Source organism: Haliotis rufescens, unplaced genomic scaffold (genome assembly GCF_023055435.1).
Source record: "Haliotis rufescens isolate VD_foot unplaced genomic scaffold, xgHalRufe1.0.p SCAF_29, whole genome shotgun sequence".
Taxonomy (NCBI): Eukaryota; Metazoa; Mollusca; class Gastropoda; order Lepetellida; family Haliotidae; genus Haliotis; species Haliotis rufescens.
In genome coordinates this window covers 858,004-880,015 of record NW_025963990.1, presented here as the reverse complement: position 1 = coordinate 880,015, position 22,012 = coordinate 858,004, and the positions used below count along the sequence as shown (strand labels likewise).

Below are 22,012 nucleotides of genomic sequence, written 5' to 3'. Positions count from 1 at the left end.
CCCTTAAGTCCGAGTTACTTCCTGTCGAAAAGGGGAGTTCCAGGAATAATGTTGTAGACTGGTTGAATTGCTGTATTGTTTTGAATTATCGCGCAACCAACATGAGCGAAGGTTTAGCAAGAATCTTATCCAAGCCGGATTTCAATCCTGAAAATTGTAAGACTATACGAATATATTGCAATGTATTAATCATATTTCATTTTCAGTCAGGCCTTTGACTTGAGTATGACACAGCTGTCATTCTGATCTTGGACATTCATTGTAGTGTCTGACTTGAGAAAAGTCAAGTAAATATTCTTGTCATGTGGTATCGATAACTTTCGACCGGACTTCCCTACATTTTGGTTGTAAAACAAGGACTGAAATCCACAAATATGAATAACAAATGTTTGATCAATTCCCCCCACACTTTAGCACTATAAGTTCTGTCAGTTAAAACCCTCCCACCCCCACCCCTGGGGTTCCAGTGCATGGTATCCTTGCAGTGCCAAGGCATGCTTAACCTGTGTGAAAACCCATCCTTTTGAGGTATCATTGATGCACTGATCTACTTTCATCTGGCTACACAGGATATTTTAAGAAAAACGTCCATTGACTGGCGGATTGTAAACATGTCACTTTTGAGCTCAAATCACATAGCCAGGACATTTGTTTACCCCACATTCGAAGACAATTCATTATTTTATTTAAATCCATGTTTAAACCTGACTTACAAATTATGCTCAGTAAGCTTGTTTGTCTGTTTTACGCCACACTCAGCAATATTCCAGCTACATGTTGACGGTCTTTGAGTAACGTGAATGACGTCATGAGCATCGATCCAAGCAATTGGGACACAATGACATGCATCAACCAAGTGACTAAGGCTGACCATCACCTCTTATGACAAATACCTGCAATCCTTACCTGCAATCACAACAGGTCACACATTATAATCATATCAGTGTCTGTATATCCATGGCCAATGCATGTTGTAACTTATCAGCTTATGTAAGAATCAGCTAATTTGATTATGTTTCCAGGTTTGTCAGCACTGAAGTGGTAAACGTCTGAGACCTGCATCACTTCGGGCTTTCCTCCCACATTAAGCTGACACGCCATGATATAACTGGAATACTGTTAAAAGCAGCGTTAAACCTAACTCACTCACTCACTCACTCTTATGACATGAAGTAGTGCTCATGCTATCAACCCTGGTTTACCTGGTCCAGACTAGATTTTTATTTATTGGTTCTGTGATAAAGCTTGAATCTTAATTTCTCAGAATAATTTGGCATTTGAGAAAGGTGGGATAACACAAATACAAAGCCAGTGAACATGATAAACAGAAATACAGTTTGTATATCTTACGTTTACAGTTGTGGCCAAGCTCACATTCCATGGAGATCAGAATGAATTACTTGACATGAAACAGAAGGTGCAGATTCTCAATGATGAGACTGCACAAGCTCTCAAGAAGAATGTCTACAAGAACTACACGCAGTTCATCGAGACGGCCAGGGAGATATCAAGTAATTTGTTTTACTTCTTCTTGTCATCATTTATTTTATATTTATTATAAGTAACCATGGTAATTTCAGCAGCAGTAGAAACTAACAGTTTAAGTCCACTAGTCCTTATAATGATAACATACAACAAAACTCTTTAAAATGTCAGAATTTGTTTCCTTAAATTGTTTTTATTTCCAACGTTTCATGCAAACATGCAAACTATCTAAGAGTGTTTTGGTTTTATTAATTAATTTATTAATTTAATCATATGTTAATTGTGTTACCATGGTTACAGTTCTGGAGGGAGAGATGTACCAGCTGAGTCACATGCTGACAGAACAGAAGGGGTTGATGTCCTCCATGATGGAGATGTCTCTCGTTAGTGATAAAGGTAGGTGACCATGGCAACAAGACACAAGGCCACACTTGTTTGTGATAAAGGTAGGTGACCATGGCGACAAGACACTATGCCACACTTCTTAGTGATAAGGGTAGGTGACCATTGCGACAAGAGAGTAGGCCACACTTGATAGTGATAAAGGTAGGTGACCATGGCAACAAGACACATGCAACATGGCAAAAGATTTTTGTCTGGTGGCCATGCATTCGTCTTGGCAAACCTATAACCAGCAGCAACAATCGGATGTTGGGATATCCAGACACAGTATTTCCCGAAGGCCTTGTTAAAAAAAGCCTCGGTATTTGTGCTCTAAGCATCATGACCATAGCATGATAGACTTAAAACATGCATGCAGTCTCTTAGCCCAAAACCAATTTGGTTTTGAAACATCACATCATAGCTGCATAAGATCAGGTGGTTATCTCCCTTTGTTGGTCATGGATCTTGAATCTCAGATTTGGTCAGTGTTTGAATATGAACCATTGACTATCAGCACCATACACATGTTTGTGAGGTTCTCTAAAGTTACTTTGGGTTTTTCTCCCACATTAAGCAGACATGCCTTGACATAACACATGAAACTCTCACGTAACCATGGTAACTACTCACTGCTGTGAACACTTTAGAATCAGTGATTATTTACTTTCTGTAGCGGTTGTTGAGGGTCCAAAGGAAGAAGAAGAACAGGAGAGCCCAGAGGAAGAAACTCGGAAAAACCTGGCCTTTCTATTGGAGAAAGTTGATGGCTGCTCCGTAAGTATATTGGTCATATGCTTTGTTTGTTGTTTAAGGTTACACACAACCAAATGTTTTCCCATAGACTTCTATAGTCACGTTATATTTTTTTTTAAATAACTAAGCATTCAACAGCTGTACGTGTGTGCACAGTTTGGCCTTAGAGCAGCAATGTAAACATAAAAAATGACTAGCTTAGCCAGCTCCTTTTCCAAGTACAGGAAGCTAAACACACCACCCCAAGTTTCGCACCAAATGTCACCTACTTGAAAATAGCTGTGGTCACATTCAGCATAAGTCATCATGTTGAAAAAGACAGTACTAAATATAGAAAAACATGGTCAGTTTTAATAACTGGATGGATGTACATTTGAAAGACATAAAAATCTTACAGAATATCCTCCAATCACAGTCTGCAGATATCTCTCGATCTGCATTGAAGGCTCCCTACGAAAACCGCACTGTCCAAACTGGTTCTGATTTGGTGTAGTAGAACCTTAATGCAGCACTCAGCAATATTCCAGCTATATGACGGCGGTCTGTAAATAATCAAGTCTGGACCACACAGTCCAGTGATTGACATCATGAGCATCGTTCAAAACAATTGGGATACGATGACATGCATCAACCAAGTCAGCGAGCCTGACCACCCTATCCCGTTAGTCGCCTCTTATGACCAGCATGGGTTGCTGAAGACCTATTCTACCCCGGATCTTCACAGGTCTACAGGTCATATATAACCTTGTGGGGATTGTTTCAGATGGTTGTGATAGACCAAATAAACCACAAACACGTTTGATGGTCTAAACTTCACTTACTCCAAACTTTACAGTCAGGGTAGGATGACACGCAATCACCCAAGTCACTGACCACCTGATCCACACAGTCACCTACTGACAAGTATATGTTGCTGGGGATCTGTTCTAACCCATCTTCCTGAGGCAAGGGCATAAACTGACTAAAAGTCCGCCCTTGCCAAACTAGGCTGGAATTTCCAGACTCGATCATAGCACCACCAGTGGCTATTACGAGTTATATCCTTTCTTTATCCCTCCTATTGACCAATCAGATTATATCTGTCATATCACTTGCATTTGCTTCAAACAAAATGGCAGTGCCTAGTCAAGACAATTGGATCGATAATCAAGATCTATATTGTTATAAAACGTGTCTCACCCCACGAAGTGTATGAAATCACTTGAGCACCTTGGTTAAAACCATGAAAAGATTTGCAAAATATCTGTCGACTGTAAATTCTGCAGTCGACCAAAGTCTGCATGTTGAAATCCATGTTGTTTACAAACTGGATGTCTAGTTCGCTACGCGATTGTGATTGGGCTCGTTAGTTCAGCCTTAATCTCAGCCTAGTTTGGCAAGGGTGGAAATTTGACTTTTATAGTCAGTTAATTCCTTTGCCTCGGGAAGATGGTTCTAATCTGGACTCCCTACCAATGTTTTGGTACCAGTCCACATTGGAATTGAAACTTGGCCACTGTCTTGAAATATATGCCAATTTGGAGCTAAATTACCTATGTCTTGTCGACCGCCTTTGTGGTTCGATCCCCGGCCGCGCCTACCAAAAGACATTAAAAGATGGTACTTGTTGTTACCCTGCCTGGCGCTTGGCATTGAGGGGCTAAAACAAGGACTGGTGGGCTCGGAGTCAGGATACTGTGTCTGAGTGGGGTATTCATGTTAAACTGCGGCATGGTATCTCAGTGGGCTACCACTATAAATCAGCATTAGTCTGGGCTTGTACAAGCAGCCACACACACGCACGCACACACTCTATATAAGTGCAATAATCTTGGACGCGACGTTAAACCCCATTTCACCACACCTCACGACATTTGTTTTGTCAGAGTGTAACCGAGGTACCAGGCAGGCAGTTGATCCACGACGGAGACCTGATGGAGCTGGACACGGAGACATTTACCTCGATACAGCGTGTCCACGCCTTCCTCCTCAACGACAGCCTCATGATCGCCACCTGGATTCCAAACAGGTGAGTCGACAGTCCCCAGCTGAACAGTAGGGACTAGCCTGCCCATACAATTGGAGTCATGGGTGGCCCAGTCATCTGAGGCAGAGTTGCCTCCCTTATGTGTGCCAGTAACCTATGATCGTATATTCGAATCCCGGATTCACTGAGATTATTTTTTTAGGTCTGTCGGCTAGGTCTGTAATGATTCACCGATACCTACAATATCATCGATACTTAGGTACACACAATACTTGAATCGTCAGTTGGTGAGATTGTGATACACTATAAATAGAACAGGAACTAATAGAGTTACCTCCCGTAATGGCAGAAGTAGCATCGCGCCACCTGTAAGCATGGCAGAACACAAGGATGTGGTAGCCGATTAACTGTTACATTTAACAACCATCCCTTTCATTTAAAACTGTTTTGTTCTTGTTTTTTTTTTTGTTAAAGTTTTTTAGATAACAATAAATAAAAGAATTTTTTTAAACTCTATTTCATTGATTTCATCATTTCTTACTATTTGATGTGATGTGTCGTTATACCAGTGGTATCGTCAGTCCGTATTGTGATATGAATCGTATTGCAAGATACCTGGTGATTCTCAGCTCTACTGCAATAAACTCTGTGCCCGTGTCCACCGGTTTCACTAAAGTTGTGAACGTGCATGGCTTTCCTCCACCATCAAGTTGCCACCCCATGAGGGGGGCACGGGTGGCCCAGTCGTCTAAGGCGCCGCGATTCGCTGTGCAGAGTTGCGTCCCTTGGGCACGCCAGAAACCTATGATTGTGGGTTCGAATCCCGGTTCGCCCTGATTATGTTTCTCGGTTTGTCAGCACCATACCCGTGCTCGTGGGTTTCACCGTAGTGGTAAACGTCTGAGACCTGCATCACTTCGGGCTTTCCTCCCACATTAAGCTGACACGCCGCGATATAACTGGAATACTGTTAAAAGCGGCGTTAAACCCAACTCACTCACTCACTGACACCCCATGATATGACTGAAATACTGTACAAAGCGTTGTTATGCAAGTCTCCGTGGTCTAGTGGTAGAGCGTCCGCCCGGAGAGCGGAAGGTCCGAGGTTCGATCCCAGACCGCGTCATACCAAAAGACGTTAAAAGATGGTACTTGTTGTTACCCTGTCTAGCGCTCGACATTAAGGGGCTAAAACAATGACTGGTCTGCTCGGAGTCAGTATACTGTGTCTGAGTAGGGTATTCATGTTAAACTGCGGCATGGTATCTCAGTGAGCTAGCACTATAAATCGGCATCAGTCCGGACTAGTACAAGCAGCAAAACAAACACACACACATGCATGCACGTCGCTATATAAGTGCAATAATCTTGGACACGACCTTAAACCCCATTTCACCTCACCTCACCTCACCTCACCTCACCTCACCTCACCTCACCTCACTGTCAGTCATTCGATCAAATTCCCCAAAGTGGGAGCAGTCATGTAGTTTTTGTTTGTCCAGCTAAGTTACAAGTGTTGAGCCAGTCCTTGTGAAGCGACTATGGTGGAAAGTATACTACTCAAAAGAAGTTAAGGATCAGTTGATTCTTTCCTATTCCTCAAGGTAATCTCTCATGGCATGGCAGATTAACCATAGTAATACGAAAGAATCGGATATTCCTTAACTTCTTTTGAGTAGTATAGTTACTGTGTTTGTCAGAGCTGGGATCAGAGACCCAAATGAAAGTCAGTGGCATTGACAACAAAACAAGTTGCCTCTTACATGGCTGTCAAGTTTAGTATTATTTGTGTTTTGTGTGGTCAAGTAAACATGTTCGTTTGTTCCTTTGTTTAGGCGAGGAAACGTAAGGTATCGTTTTCAAGGGCTGTATGAGCTGGACAGTTTAGCCATAGTCAACGTCAAGGATGTTGGGCCAGTGAAGAACGCCTTCAAGATGCTCATGTTCCCGGAGACCAGGATTTACCAGGCAGATAGCACTAAGGCCAAGGTAAGCAGCAGACCAGGCCTGATATTGCTCCGTACTCATAGCTTGTGATGGAATATTCTTCTTCTTCTTCTCCTCACGCCGGGGCCCCCAGTTTAATTCCATTGCTCGTGTCCCCTGTCGTAATATTGCTGGAATGTTCCTCACTCACTCACTCACTCACACTCGACCGCCTCCATGGTCTAGTGGTAGAGCGTCTGCCTGGACAGTAGAAGGTCCAGAGTATGAACCCCGGCCTCGTCATACCAAAAGATATTTAAAGATGGTACTTGTTGCTACCTTGTCTGGCGCTCGGTATTAAGGGGCTAAAACAAGGACTGGTCGGCTCGGAGTCAGTATACTGTGTCTGAGAGGGGTATTCATGTTAAACTGCATCAGTCCGAACTAGTACAAGCAGTGCAATAATCTTGGACGCGACGTTAAAACCAATTTCACCTCACTCACTCACGCACGCACACACGCACGCACTCACTCACTCACTCACTCACTCACTCACTCACTCACTCACTCACTCACTCACTCACTGCCACCGGCATCTGTAGCCACATCAAATGTTTATAGAATAGCCTCATCTCTCAAAACACCATGTTAGATATTTGCTTGATGACATGTAACCATGGTAACACAGAGGCAGTGGCTGGACATCCTGGAGGACACAAAGAAGAAAAAGGTGGCAAAGGACAAACAAAGGAAAGAAGCTGCTCTACGATTGGCCGAACAGCAGGCAGTGGCAGCCGAGGTTGCGACATCTCCGTCAGCAGAGGCAGCTACTTGTGAGTCCAGAGTCATAAGTTTCGTTGATGTTACACTGAGGAAAATTGAAGTGTTAAGGGCTGACCTCGAGCGTCATGGGGCGGTTGGGTAGCCTAGTGGTTAAAGCGTTCGCTCGTCACGCCGAAGACCCGGGTTCGATTCCCGACATGGGTACAATGTGTGAAGCCCATTTCTGGTGTCCCCCGCCGTGATATTGCTGGAATAATGCTAAAAGCGGTGTAAAATCAAACTCACTCACTCACTCACTCACTCGAGCGTCATGGAAAACAACTTTGTTTACTTTATTGACTGTTATCAGTTATCTCTCTTCGGCTTGTCCTCACACAATCTCATTAAACTCAGATCTTAGTTCACCTCACTCTTAAACAATGATCTAAGACATTGCATTATGGGTCACTGAGAAAGTTTTTCAGCCGACCAATTAGAGCGTTCCTTACCAGATCAAGAAAATGACAGCAGAAATGTGTTTTCTAGTAATGGTTAACACAGGCATTCCGAACGACACTTATGGGCTGTACGACTGATCTCTCGCTTCAATGGGATGAACACTGAAAATGGAATAGCTCGTGGGAAGTACTGCCATACAATCTCAGCCATCTGTAAGACAGTCCCGAATTTTCGTTTGTTCAGTTTTCAAATTTTGAATTGATACTTTTCAAGGCATATTCTTGAATGGAAGCTGCCAGTTTGAAACTTTTGCTGTAAAGTTCAAGAAAGCTTCTTTCTGATTGGCTAATGTCGTCTTCTTGTTAGTCATTTCATTGGTCGGTCAAAGTTTGTGAAAGGCCGTTCTGACGTGACATGTAATGGGATGTCCTCAGATCTTTGTTTAGCAGTAGTGAGAACAAAGTTCTGATTTTGATGAGATTGGTCCTGACACACTGTCTTGGAGTGCTGGACCTGTATAGCACTGAGACCAATGTTTGCATGGGTACAATGTGTGAAGCCCATTTCTAGTGTCCCCCGCCGTGATATTGCTGGAATATTGCTAGAGGTGGAATATTACGGGAGGGTCGCGATACGATACGTATCGCGATACAGGGGTCGCGATACGATACGTATCACGATACAGTGTTTATTGGTACAAGCTAAGCCAAGTTGATGTCTTTCTGCTATCTAAAAGATGTGACAAGTACAGTTGAAGAAGATATAAGGTGTTTATTTACTGGCTTTGAAACTGTTAAACGTATTTCATGGGCGCGACCCCCCCCCCCCCCCTTTTTTTATTTCGAAAAAAATCTTTATTTCTGTATAAATTACCACCAAATACAATAAATAGATCTTAATTGTGCGACGGTGACTGGTCAGACTGGTTGCATGTAAAAAATAATACCCGGCAATAGCGATCAGCTACTTCGCTTAGGGTTATTATTATTTTAAATATGTTTAGTAAAAGCTGCATCTAAATTAACAATATATTGGAATATATTATTCCTGATAAAAAATATAGTTTCAGATACAACTTTTGCCGATCCTTGCATTAAAATCCTGTAAAGTTATATCATTGGGTGTGTCTTGACCGAATCACCTGTTGATTCGAAGAAAACGTGTGTACAGCTGATTGCTGTGTCCGGCTTAGTTTACGAGAAAATACACAAGGTAATCTTAATCCCTGGATATAAAACAATGCCTAGCTGAACAAAAAATACAATTTAAACGGTAAATCAACATGTCTGGTGATTTTTTATCTCAAATTTCGAATTTGTACTGACGAAGTTTCTCATCACCCGTTCGTTTGCCGGACTTCGCTGAAGGGGTACGGTGTAATTTTTTTCTGCGCATAATATTCAAATTTATTTTTTCCCCAAAATATTGAACCCGCTAAAGGGGGGGTGCGCATTATACATTGGTGCGCACTATACTCAAGAAAATACATGAAATACGTTTAACAGTTTCAAAGCCAGTTTGTTGTTTCAGTAAAACATACTGTATTGCTAACAATTTGCTATAACAGTAAATAAACACATTAAATCTTCTTCAACTGTACTTGTCACATCTGTTAGAGAGCAGAAAGACATCAACTTGGCTTAGCTTGTACCAATAAACACTGTATCGCGATACGTATCGTATCGCGACCCTCCCGTATCGTTACACCTCTAGATAACATGCTCTCCTCACAAGTGAAACTTTACAGAATTTTAGCAAGTTTTCTACTATAGCTGGATCATAATCATTCATTTCATTAACAAAACATTTGGATGTGCATTTCCTTGAATATTTCTTTGGTACAAAAAGATTTCTCAAATCATTAAAACATGGCCATTTCATTATTATGTGGAATTCATCCTCTAACTCATTAAAATTACAATTCTGACATATTTGTTTACTTTTTTCAACATTTTTCCATCTTACATCTTTTGAAAGTATGGGTATATATAGGCATTGTCAATGTTAGGGGCAAAACAATACATCAAGGTCACGATATGAGATGAAGGTCATGATACGATACATACGTGATACGCATATTTACATTAATCGTGTACAAACCTTTTGACTAGAAATTACCTTGGAGTAGGTTCCAGAGAGAAAGCTAGCTGTAGACACATATTCGTAGTGTCTGTTTTTAGTAGTGGACTTAAAACGCTAATTACAATACATTTTGCGATAAAAACGTTGGGGGGTCACTAAACAGGTAGTAAGTAATTCTTAGCAGTGCATCGTCTTGTATCAATACAGTCAAAAATGTGTCATGTATCATATTGTCGCATGAAAACCTAATTAATATCAGCAGTTGATATTTTAGCTTGTCAATGACATATTGTCATCAGTCAATGAGCAACTGTAGTACATTTAGAATGTCATGAGGTATTACAGTATCTAGAATCTCTGGTTTCAGCATTTACACTAGAAGAGGAGGATATTGATTATCTAAGTGCTGATTGGCTACTGGAGCTCCCAGAAGACCTTGACATGTGCATCGCGCAGCGCGACTTTGAAGGAGCAGTGGATCTTGTTGAGAGAGGTGGGTCACTGAACCTCAGAGTCAAGTCTGGGACGGGTAACTCGGGTACCCAGGTCGGGTGGGGACTGATTAGGACCCGGGTACCCATAGGATTACCCGGACCCGTGGTTAGTCACGTGATATATTGTTTAATGACAAAAATATTCTAGAACTCTATGGTTCCACTACAATGTTCGCATTTCTTTCTGACTATGCACCCATTTCTTCTGATTTTTCATATGGTTGAATAAACATATAACTTAATTCAACTTCAGTGTATGAATGACCAGATTGTTTAATACATGTATCCAAATACGTCTATGCTAAAAATGTTCCCAATCGGACATTTTGAGACATCTCCTGAGACCTACAGTGGGTACCCGGGTAGGGTCGGGTAATAGGGGGTGGGTACCCCGGTAGTAAATTTGGACTCGTCCCAGCCCTAGTGGAGTCCTGCAGATTCTGCATTTAAGAAATAAACGTTGAGTGGGAGTTGTTTATCGTACAATAAAACACTGCAGGGAGAATAAACTGTGAGGTATCAACATTTTGTTCAGCCTTCTAAAGAATGTCAATAAAATGTACAATCTTTTGAAACATTTTTAAAACATTTACTCGCATTAAAGTTATAATGACTCCCTGAATACAATCCGACCTTGGCAATGTCGGACAAGTCCATTTTATGTACAGGGGGGTTAAGTTTGGTATTCTCACAATTTTAAAGTCGATTATCTGCACCTTTTCTTCCAATACCGATTGTCATATCTCTCTCACTTTTGGGTGTGATCGTTCAGTCATTGCATTTATATGTGTTCTCCTGCGACATCCATGGGGAACAACTCACACTAGACACTTCCCTTACAAAAATAACGTCATCATACTGTGAGCGCATGTTTGAAGTTTCCAGACATGAAGTCATGATAGAACAATGTTTTATCGTGAAATAAACCACGTCTTACCTTACCTGACGCTACACAGTCATATAGGTGTAGCGTCAGGTAAGTATAAAAACATTGCATTTAATCAGAAATGCTCATCCTTTGTTCTTCATTGTTTTTTGTGATTTATCTTGTAGCTATCTTATATATATACATAGGGTATATATATATAGGGTTGAGAATCTTCCGCTGATTCGCGAATTTTCGCAAATCTTAGCGACCACAAATTCGTTAAAATCTCATGGCTTCCCCCTAAACACCCCCAAATTATGGACCACGCTTCATTGCTAAGAAGTTTCAGCTGAAAAGGAAAAGATCCAATTCTCACCCTGTATATACTGATGCAATGATATGATGACAAATATAATTTGATAGTTGATCATGATGATCCTTTTTATAAGTTTGAGAAAGATGATGGTAAAGAGTAAACTGTATGATGACGTGAACACTGATCGGAGACAAGAGTTTGTGCTTTAGCCAATGACCATCTGAAGGACTGCCCCCGGACGCCATCGGTGAAGGAGTTCCGAGCCCGCATCGACCACCGCGTCAAGCAGCTCACCGAGGGCTTGTTGAGTGAGCTGCAGGTCTCCCCTGAACGCTCCCTCCGAGGGGGGCCACGAGCTGCCAGGCGAGCTGTCACTCAGCTCATTCGCCTCGGCAAGTCAGCACAGGTCAGTTTTCAACAACACGAAATTGTTAATTGAAATTACTATGAAGGAATAAATGGTTGTTTACAAACATGAAGTAATCAGGTGTATTCCATTTTAATTTGCTCATGTAGAGTGAAAAGAAAGATTCGGTACCACCAACAGACCAATCCAAGGGGAGGTTCATAGCTGAATTTGAAATAAAATTCAATATATGTATTTAAAGTTAAATATTTAATGCGTTCTTTAATTGGTGACATTTTTTCCTGATATATGAACATAGTTTCCACAGACATTCCAGAATTTCTGTTTGTTCAGTTTTCAAGTTTTTAATTATAGTCTTGAATGGAAATCGCCAATTTGAAACCTGTGACTTATGGCTTGAGAAAGCTGCTTTCTGATTGGCTAATGTCATTGGCTTAGTCATTTCATTGGTCGGTCAGAGTTTGTGAAAGGTCGTTCTGACATGACCTGTAATGGGATGTACTCAGATTTTAGTTTAAGTAGTAGTTCTACAAGTGTAGCATTATTTGCCCTCTACAAATAGCAGACAGACATCCCTTCCAGTCCATCCAGATAAGACATATACATGATATAGAAGTCCTTGTGATATATAATGTGACATACCGTATTCGACGTAATAAGCGCCCAGGGCGCTCTCAAAATTAGAAATAAGGGGCTCTTATTAGAATATTATTTTGGTGAAAAAAAACAGAGATGAAAGATAAATTTCGTGGTTTATGGTGACAGCCTGAAATGTTTATGTACGACATATATATTTCCCCAGAATTTAATTGCCGATAGTTAAGGGTGTATATAACACACGAGTGTGTATTATATGCGAATAAATAAGTCTTGCGTACATTGATCAATCGGAAGGGGTGCTAATTGGGATTGTTCACCAGCCAATATATCAGCAAATATCTCCGTGGGCGCTTATTAGAGCAGGGCGCTTATTACGTCGAATACGGTATATATGATGATAGACACGGTAGATGATAACTTTTGATTTCACCTGGCATTGCTCATTTTATTATCCTAATTGTGAAAAATTAATCCTGTATTGATTAAAGGCAAGTAGGCTATCAGTGACTGTGTTGTTGCCAGGCCTGCGAATTGTTCCTGAAGAACCGGTCGGCCATCATCAAGTACAACATCCGCCAGCTGAAGTTCGAGGGAGCGACGGCGCTCTACATCCGCTGTCTGTGTGGCGTCTTCTTCTCCAGCCTGTCGGAGACGGCCAGGGAGTTCCTGAAGGCCTTCCCAGACCATTACGGCTGCTTCTCAGGTAAACACACTCACTCGACACATTGTGTAGAGTTGCATCCCTTTGCTGTGCCAGGATCAGGGGTTCAAATCCCAGGTGATCCTTGGTCTTGCTGTAATGTAACTGAAAGTGGTGTTGAACCTATCACACTCAGGCTTGAGGTCAGGTGAAATGGGGTTTAACGTCGCGTCCAAGATTATTGCACTTATATAGCGACGTGCATGTATGTGTGTGTTTGTGTGGCTGCTTGTACTAGTCCGGACTGATGCCGATTTATAGTGCTAGCTCACTGAGATACCATGCCGCAGTTTAACATGAATACCCCACTCAGACACAGTATACTGACTCCGAGCCGACCAGTCCTTGTTTTAGCCCATTAATGGCGAGCGCCAGACAGGGTAACAACAAGTACCATCTTTTAACGTCTTTTGGTATGACGCGGCCGGGGATTGAACCCCTGACCTCCGCTCTACCACTAGACCAGGGAGGCGGTCTACACTCAGACTAGGGGGTGGTCGGGGGGGGTGGTGTCCATGTTAGAATAGGTCCCCAGCAATCCACATGCAGTGGACCGGATCAGGTGGTCAGGCTCAGTGACTAGGTTGGTTGAGTGTCTACGTACCCTGGCACTGCACGTGTGATCTGTTTGTGTTCCAGCCTTTGTGGTCTGGTCTAAGCAGGAACTGGAAGCATTTGTGGCAACCTTCTGCCGGCAGGTTTTCGAGAGCAAGTCCAGTCTGACCACCGTCACTGAGTGTGTGCAGATGTCCAAGGATCATTGCGAGGAGGTTTGTTTGTTTGTTTGTTTGTTTGTTTGTTTGTTTGTTTCACACCTCATTCAGCAATATTCCAGCTGTCTGTCAATAATCGAGTCTGGACCAGACAATCTAGTGATTGATATCATGGGCATCGATCCATGCAATTGGGATGCGATGACATGCATCAACCAAGTCAGCGACCCTGATACTCAATTCCATCAGTCACCTCTTACGACAAGCTCGCCTTTTATGGCAAGCATGGGTTGCTGAAGATCTATTCTATCCCGGCTCTTCACAGGTAGGTACATGGTTGAACTGAGTATCGCCTGATATCTTGCGATACAATACGTATCGTGATACACCAACAAATAGGAAAAAATGATGAAATTACTGAAATATAACTCTACAACCTCCGGATTCAAACATTTACTTATGATTATCTGAAAAACAAAACAAGAACAAAACAGTTTTAAATGAAAGGATGGTTACTGAATGTTAAAGTTTAATAGCTGGCGTGTCCTCTATCACCACGTCCTCGTGTTCCGCCATGTTTACAAGTTGTGCTATGCTACGTCTGGCTTTATATGGGAGGTAACTCTTTCAGTGTCTGTTCTATGTGTGGCGTGTCATGATCTCACAAACTGACAATTCAAGTATCGTCTGTACCTTAGTACCGATGATATCATAGTATCAGTGAATCGTTACAGCCCTAGTACGTGGTACACGTGGTTCAGATGACGTCTGAGTTATTCTTGGTTTTCTTGTGCTGCTGCACTGATGTAGCTCACCTGGATCAAAGTTCTGTCCGTCATAAACGTTGACATTATTTGACTATTCCAGTTATGGTATCTCTTAAAATTGTCTACAGAGTGAGTGAGTGAGTATGGTTTTACGCCGCTTTTAGCCATATTCCAGCAATATCACGGCAGGGGACACCAGAAATGGGCTTCACTCATTGTATGTGGGAATCGAACCCGGGTCTTTGGGTCAACGAGCGATTGCTGTAACCACTAGGCTACCCGACCCCCCCAAATTGTCTACTGAAACTGATCCAATGTTAGACACTCATTTTGCCAATTTTTGCAAGTATCATTATGAAATTTGACTATTGAATACTTTTACTGACTGACATACATCTCATAACAATATTTCAATCAAAATTTATGCTAGTACATTCTTATATCCACTGTTATTATGACAAATAATCAAGTTAAAATCAGGTTAAGGGCAGAATCGTGTGGCTCTAGCTATTGCGTTAAGAGCATTGCTTTCGTAGCCTCTCACTTTTATGTTTCTGTGTTTCAGTTGAGTACTATTGGCCTTGACCTTGGCTTCTCACTGGCGGGGATGTTGGACACGCCCCTGCGTCGTGTGATTGACGAGTCGCGAGACCAGCTGGTAGAGGGAGTCAAGTACAGAGCAGGGGTACGCACGCACTTAGGCTTGTCCTTGTACAGTAAAAACATGGTTGTCTGTTACTCCGGAAACCTTTCCCACAATGCAATGGTGATGTGGGAGGAAAGCCCGAAGTGATGCAGGTCACAGACTTCTGTGATACCCACGAGCATGGGTATGGTGCTGACAGACCTAGAAATATAATTGCAACAAAGTGGGATTCAAACCCACAATCATAGGTGTCCAACGTGCCCAAGGGACGCAACTCTGCACAGCGAATTGCGGCACCTTAGACAACCAGGCCACCCACACCCCTCTCAACTAACAAAGATTTATTTGTGTGGAAATTTGTTAATCAAGACAGTTGTGTTTAACTATATGTTTTATCAATCATCACATCTGTAACTCCCACATGCAGGACGTTGTTCATGCTATCAACCACTAGTTCATCGGGTGGTCCTTAACAGATTTACTATTGTAAGATGAAAGAATCGGTGGTCTGAGCTGTATGGTTGGTTCTTGGACAGGGGTATTTTTATGAGAAGGAGGGTCATAAGTTTGAGAAATTGTAACTGGTGCAATAATAGCGTGGCTTTGGACATTGGTGACATGGAAAAACCTACTTTACTTAATGATTTACAGATACATGGCAACCACATCATTTGAAAGCAAGAGAACTTTGTACTTTGCCTTTAGTAAAATAAAAAAATTGTTGGGCACTGAAAATATAAAATGGCTTCATAATGATAATTATGTATATTTAACGTTATGCATTACATCCCCCTTCTTTCAATCCTATGTGGGAAACATGCCTGAGAAAAGTTTCCAACTTCTAAAAACAAATCACCTGAACACGTCCCAGCATCACCATGTTCACCACCAAAACATTGAGTCTCGCACTCGTATCGTATCTTTGTTTTTAGGATGACAGATGGCGACCGATGAATCACTTGAACAAAACTGACTGTGACAAGTTTGTAAGCGACATGTCTGAGATAGGACTCGGGCTGATCAAGTCTATGGTGTATGGTAAGTAGTGCAAACAGGTTTTGTTTGGTTGATTTTGTCTCCTTGTAAAACTTTGTGAAAACCTATCACACAAGATCCTCAGAGATTTTGCAGCTTATTGAAACTGCAGTATTGATTCTTGTGCTTGTAGTGTGACCTAGCTGATAGTACAGCCGATCCAGACTTGATTAGTTACAGGCTGAAAGCTGTCATATTGCTGACTGTAACTTATAAAAAAGTATTGTTTGTTAGTAGTTTGACGCCGCTCTTGGCAATGTTCTCGCTATATGACGGCGGTCTGTAAATAATCGTGTCGGAACTAGACAATCCAGTGATTGACATCATGAGAATCAATCCACGCATTTGGGATACGATGACATCCATCAACCAAGTCATTCACTCACTCAATAACTCACACCTACTTACTCACTTATTCACTCACTCACCCCAGCATGCACACATTCTATCACCTTCTCGCTCACCTACTTGCCTACTCACTCACTCCACTGCCTACTCACTCACTCCACTGCCCTCACTCACTCACCTACCTACGTACCTGAATGCCTACTCACTCACTCTATCATCTACTCGTTCGCCCTACCGCCTACTCACTCACCTGCCTACTCACTCACCTGCCTACTCACTCACTCACCTATCTACTTGGGGTGGTGGGTTAGCCTAGTGGTTAAAGCGTTTGTTCATCATGCTGAAGACCTGGGTTCGATTCCCCACATGGGCACAATGATATTGCTGGACTATTGTTAAAAGCGGTGTAAAACCATACTCACTCACTCACTCACTCACTCACCTACTTGCCTACTTACTCACCTACCTACTTGCCTACTCACTCACTCACTCACCTACCTACCTTCTCGCCTACTCACTCACTCTTGACGTTTCACTTCTTGTAGACGAGTGTTTCATCAGTCTGACGATGAACACCATCAACTTCTCCAAGAGTCTGCTGCTGTTCTCGGAGGACCTGTTGAAGCTGTACGCCGTGGACCTGGAGGAATTCATCGCTGACGCCATCACCACTGTCTTCAGCAGCCAGATCGCCCACTTCGAGCGTTCCCTCAAGTCCCCCAACTACACTCAGGATGTAAGTGTTGGCGTCTGTAGACCCGAGTACCTCATTCAGATAATAATAATAATAATAATAATATGTACACATATACAACAGAGAGGGGACAGTAAGATAGTAAAAATATACACATTCAGTTGTAGCGTTCAAAAAGGTACGTTTTGAGTCCAGACTTAAGCACAGTGATACTAGGTGGCAGATGGATTCAGATGGTCACAATGTGTGACGTGTGTACCCCTTTCAGATACTTGGTGAGAGTAGATCTCACGTATGAGTTAGCCGCGACTATTGGGGCTAGTTTCACTATTGCGATAGTAGCCCACACTATTGCAATAGTATTGTGATAGTCATCAACTATTGCAATAGTATTGTGATAGTAGTAACCTTACTTTAAGGCTTGATAATTATTTTCGTCAATGTAAAAGAAATGAATAAAGTTTTGCTGACAAACTCAAAGTCGGCCATTTTCCTCAAACCAAAGGGAAGTCACTCTATTGTCAAGTTGTCATCATCAGGCAGGTTTGAAATGCGAAGATTTTATGTTTTATTTATAACTAATTGCAGCTATTTAAACTATTGATTGTTATGCATACCATTGACAATACTATTGGTATTTTTTAATAGAAATTGATAGAGTGCAATCGCAGGGCAAACAATTGCGATGGTTCGATTTATTGATAGACTCCTTGTAAGAGGCGACTGGAATTGATCAGGGGAACTTAGACCTACGTCTGTCGTAAGTCAGTGTTAAAGTAGGGTTACGAGCAATTGAGCACTCATGGGTGAGCACTTCGTGAAACAGCTCAGCTGGTCCCCCTGGTTTATGGGTCATAGAAGGCTAACAATATCAGTTATTATTAAGTCTATAATTTACAGCTGTAGTGATATCGCTGGAAAATTGTTGACTGTTACCAGCGTTAGAAATACCTGCCTGCCCGACCGTCCGAGACGGGTTGATTTCAACTCGGGCTGCCAGAATTTCAAATCCCCCTGCCCGACGGTCGGGTTATATTTCATAGGTGAAAATATTCTAAATATTTCCCGATGATAAGCATTAATATTCACATGTAAAGATGAATGATAAAATGTAACCAAAAAGAAACCCAGTTAGCTTTTAGACAACCTAACATTTAGCGATGCGCTTATGCTACAAGCAATCAGTTTTCATATTTTTAGTTAAATTATCCTGAGAAACATATGATTATAGTGGGCAGGCAGGTTTTGGTCAGGGCTGGCAAGTATTTCAGCTAGCCAGTCCTGTGGTCTGGCTGAAATGTTTGGGAGTTTAATACCCTGCTGTTACACAGCATTCATTCACTTGTACACAGGCAGCATGGACTGCTGGTTATCGTGTCATTGGCTGGTTTGCCTAGTCGGACTTGGTTACTCACAACGACTATTGAGACGTAGATGCAATGTACCAGTCTGAGACAGGAAGGAAACGGACACACGCTACGGTGGCAGCGCAAAGTTCAGAATCCCATTTTGTGAAGTGGTTGGTTGGTTTGATGTTTAACGCCGCACTCAGCTATATGACGGCGGTCTGTAAATAATCGAGGCTGGACCAGACAATCCAGTGATTAATATCATGAGCATCAATCCACGCAATTGATCAACCTAGTCAGCGAGCATGACCACCCGATCCCGTTAGTCGCCTTTTACGACAAGCATAGTCACCTTTTACGGCAAGCATGGGTTGCTGAAGATCTATTCTACCCCGGAATCTTTACGGGTCCATGGGGGAGCCTAGTGGTTGAAGCATTCGCTTATCGCCGAAGACCCAGGTTCGATTCCCGACCTGGGTACAATGTGTGATGCAAGTACAGCAGGACCGTTTGGAATGATTCCCACACAGAGATTTGATAGTTGCTGTCATATTTTCCCATTTAATGAAAGTGTCACAACTGTAGAGTTCGTCATGTCGATCCCATGACGGTAGTTGATTGGTGAGTGCCAGGGCCGCTGCTGCTTTGGACGAGAACGTCTTATGGTATTGGTAGAAGAGCGTACCTCCAAACCTGGCGTGCATCTCCACGATCAATCATTGATAACGGTCCACTGCGTCTTTACAGCCTGGCCACTCCTGTACCATTATGTTCCTGTACCGGGTGAATGCCACAATAAACTCTTGAATGGTCAAGATGTCTTGTAGCCTGTGGTCAGTGGAGGACTTCAGGTGGAGTTCATGGTTGCCCATCTCGATCACCCTTGGATGTGAAGATATGTCATCTGGCATCAATAGACATGCCAAGTTTACATCTTTCCCTTCAATTATTTGCTTCCGGAGGGAGGCTGACACAACCTCGACGTCCATCAAAGACAAATACAAACTGGTATTAGCTGAGTTACCTGTATATTTGCGAACATGTTCCGATGCGGATGGTCGACTTCCTCGTCCTGTTGTCGATGGTACAGTGATCAAGAGATGTTAGATTGGTTCGACACACGCACGAACATACTGATATGTTGTGTGAATCGACCCTGATGAGCGCATCGCATGTGACGTCAATGATCCCTGACACGAGATGCACCATTTGTCTCATGCAGGATTAGTGTCTAAAGTTTGGAAATCACGTGCAGCATATCGTGATAAGAATAAAGACACTGTGGTAACACTTGATTTAGTTTAAACATATTTTATTCTCATGAAAAGTATTGGGCACAAGTTATCACAACTAAGAACGCCCTCTCCCATAGATTTACATGTAGGCTTATGGTAATACATTGAATGACAGAAAGGAAAGAAAAGAAATAGAGAAAAGTATGTACATTCACATTGCTCCCTCAAACCTTTTTGTTTTCTTTATATATGTATGTAGGTTCCTAAAAATGCTTTCGTTCATTTTGATTGATTGTTAGTGTTGTCATTGACTGGTACACATTGGAAACATCTCGTCATAACGTACATACTTCTTTACATGTTTCTGTGGTTCACATTTCGTTGGGCAGTGAGTACGTTTTAATTTTGTATATTTCGACACACTAAAAAGGCAGATTTATTAAAGAGGTTTTCGGGAAGCAGTTTTTTATATTGTAACATGTCTTTGTTCCAAGCTGATTGTGTAAGGAAGTGACAACTAAGAACAGATATTAGTGATGTCATTTGATTGTGATGTCATGGTGACTGATGATGTCATGGGGACTTATGATGTCATGGGGACTTATGATGTCATGGGGATTGATGATGTCATGGTGACTGATGATGTCATGGTGACTGGTGATGTCATGGTGACTGATGATGTCATAATGACTGATGATGTCATGGTGACTGATGATGTCATGGTGACTGGTAATGTCATGGGGACTGATGATGTCATGGTGACTGATGGGGACTCATGATGTCATGATGACTCATGATGTCATGGTGACTAATGATGTCACAATGGTCTGTAAAGCATTGTGATGCAGTTCCATTGTAGCAAGTTGGCTTGGTGATATCACTTGATAACACACACGCCAGTTTGGATGATACACATATTTAAATACTCAGGTATTTTTTCCCTTGCAGCACAAGTTCATCCTGAAGAATGCTCAGTTTGTGTTGGAGAGTGTGATGAGTCTGATTGAGATGCAGTACAAGAAGCATGGCCTCCCCTTCCCCGCCCAGCTGCAGGAGGTGAATAACCACTACAGGAAACTCAAGACTCTCGCCAGCACATGATCTACGCTACTGCCGCAACACGTCGGAAGTGTGCCACATTGCTTGGTCAAAGACTTGGAAGCAGTGGTTTGAGAGAAGCTATCATTGATCAAAAACTAAAGTGTGAAGCCATGTGTCAGAAGACCTGTGAAGATCCGGGGTAGACTAGGTTTTCAGCAACCAATGCTTGTCGTAAGAGGCGACTAACGGGATCGGGTGGTCAGGCTCGCTGACTTGGTTGATGCTTGTCATTGTATTCCAATTGCGTGGATCGATGCTCATGATGTCAATCACTGGATTGTCTGGTTCAGACTCGAGTCTGACCGCCGTCATATAGCTGGAATATTGCCGAGTGTGACGTTAAACAACAAACAAACAAACAAACAAACAAACCTATGTCAAGCAGACATACTGTGATATAATTGAAATCGGATCAAAATGGTGTGTTGGTGTTATCCTAACATTAACTAACAGGGGGCAGCAATTTCACTGTGGCTAAAGAATTTAAAAAACCTACACTTGTGGGATTGAATTCCTGATAATCATGATAATGTTTCTAGGTTTGTCAGCACTCATTGGTTACACGTAAGTGGTACGTGGCAAGACCTGCATCACGTCAAGCTTTCCTCGCACATCAAGCTGACATGCTGTTATCTACGAATATGCTTTTCAAAGGGGCGTTAACCAACCCACTCGCTAGGTGCACGTTCAGCAGGACTTTATGGAGTGAATCACACACACAGATTTGATAGTTGCTGTCATATTTTCTCATTTAACGAAAGTGTGACCTTGACGTGACACTGTATGGTGACATGGTAACACTTGCTTCAACATTCAGGAGGATGTGTGCTCATGATGTCAACCACTAGTTGATGTATGTACAGGATGCAGTGATACAGCTGCAATATTGCAGTCAGTGATGTGAATGTAGTGACCAAAAGGCACGTGAGAATTTTTAGATTTAGCGGCAGTGACAAAAAAAT

General features: G+C 42.2%; 1 protein-coding gene across 1 annotated transcript; it reads left to right on the top strand.

The window, feature by feature from the left end:
- The first annotated feature begins 8 nt into the window (after positions 1-8).
- LOC124124548 (exocyst complex component 8-like) lies at positions 9-21,284 on the top strand. Its single transcript, XM_048402756.1, has 15 exons — positions 9-156; positions 1,359-1,511; positions 1,786-1,881; positions 2,543-2,643; positions 4,488-4,630; positions 6,424-6,577; positions 7,203-7,347; positions 10,185-10,310; positions 11,705-11,901; positions 12,985-13,165; positions 13,802-13,932; positions 15,208-15,327; positions 16,221-16,326; positions 17,217-17,407; positions 20,898-21,284. Exons 1-15 carry the CDS (start codon positions 102-104, stop codon positions 21,048-21,050), a joined length of 2,052 nt encoding a protein of 683 aa, XP_048258713.1. The 5' UTR covers positions 9-101; the 3' UTR covers positions 21,051-21,284.
- The last annotated feature ends 728 nt before the right edge of the window (positions 21,285-22,012 follow it).

What these genes read in the sequence shown, in the direction of transcription:
- LOC124124548 (XM_048402756.1), top strand. Translation starts at nt 102, where the DNA reads ATGAGCGAAGGTTTAGCAAGAATCTTATCCAAGCCGGATTTCAATCCT. An exon ending in CCAAGGATCATTGCGAGGAG is followed by an intron (nt 13,933 to 15,207) that starts GTTTGTTTGTTT and finishes TCTGTGTTTCAG; the next exon opens with TTGAGTACTATTGGCCTTGA. An exon ending in GAGTCAAGTACAGAGCAGGG is followed by an intron (nt 15,328 to 16,220) that starts GTACGCACGCAC and finishes CTTTGTTTTTAG; the next exon opens with GATGACAGATGGCGACCGAT.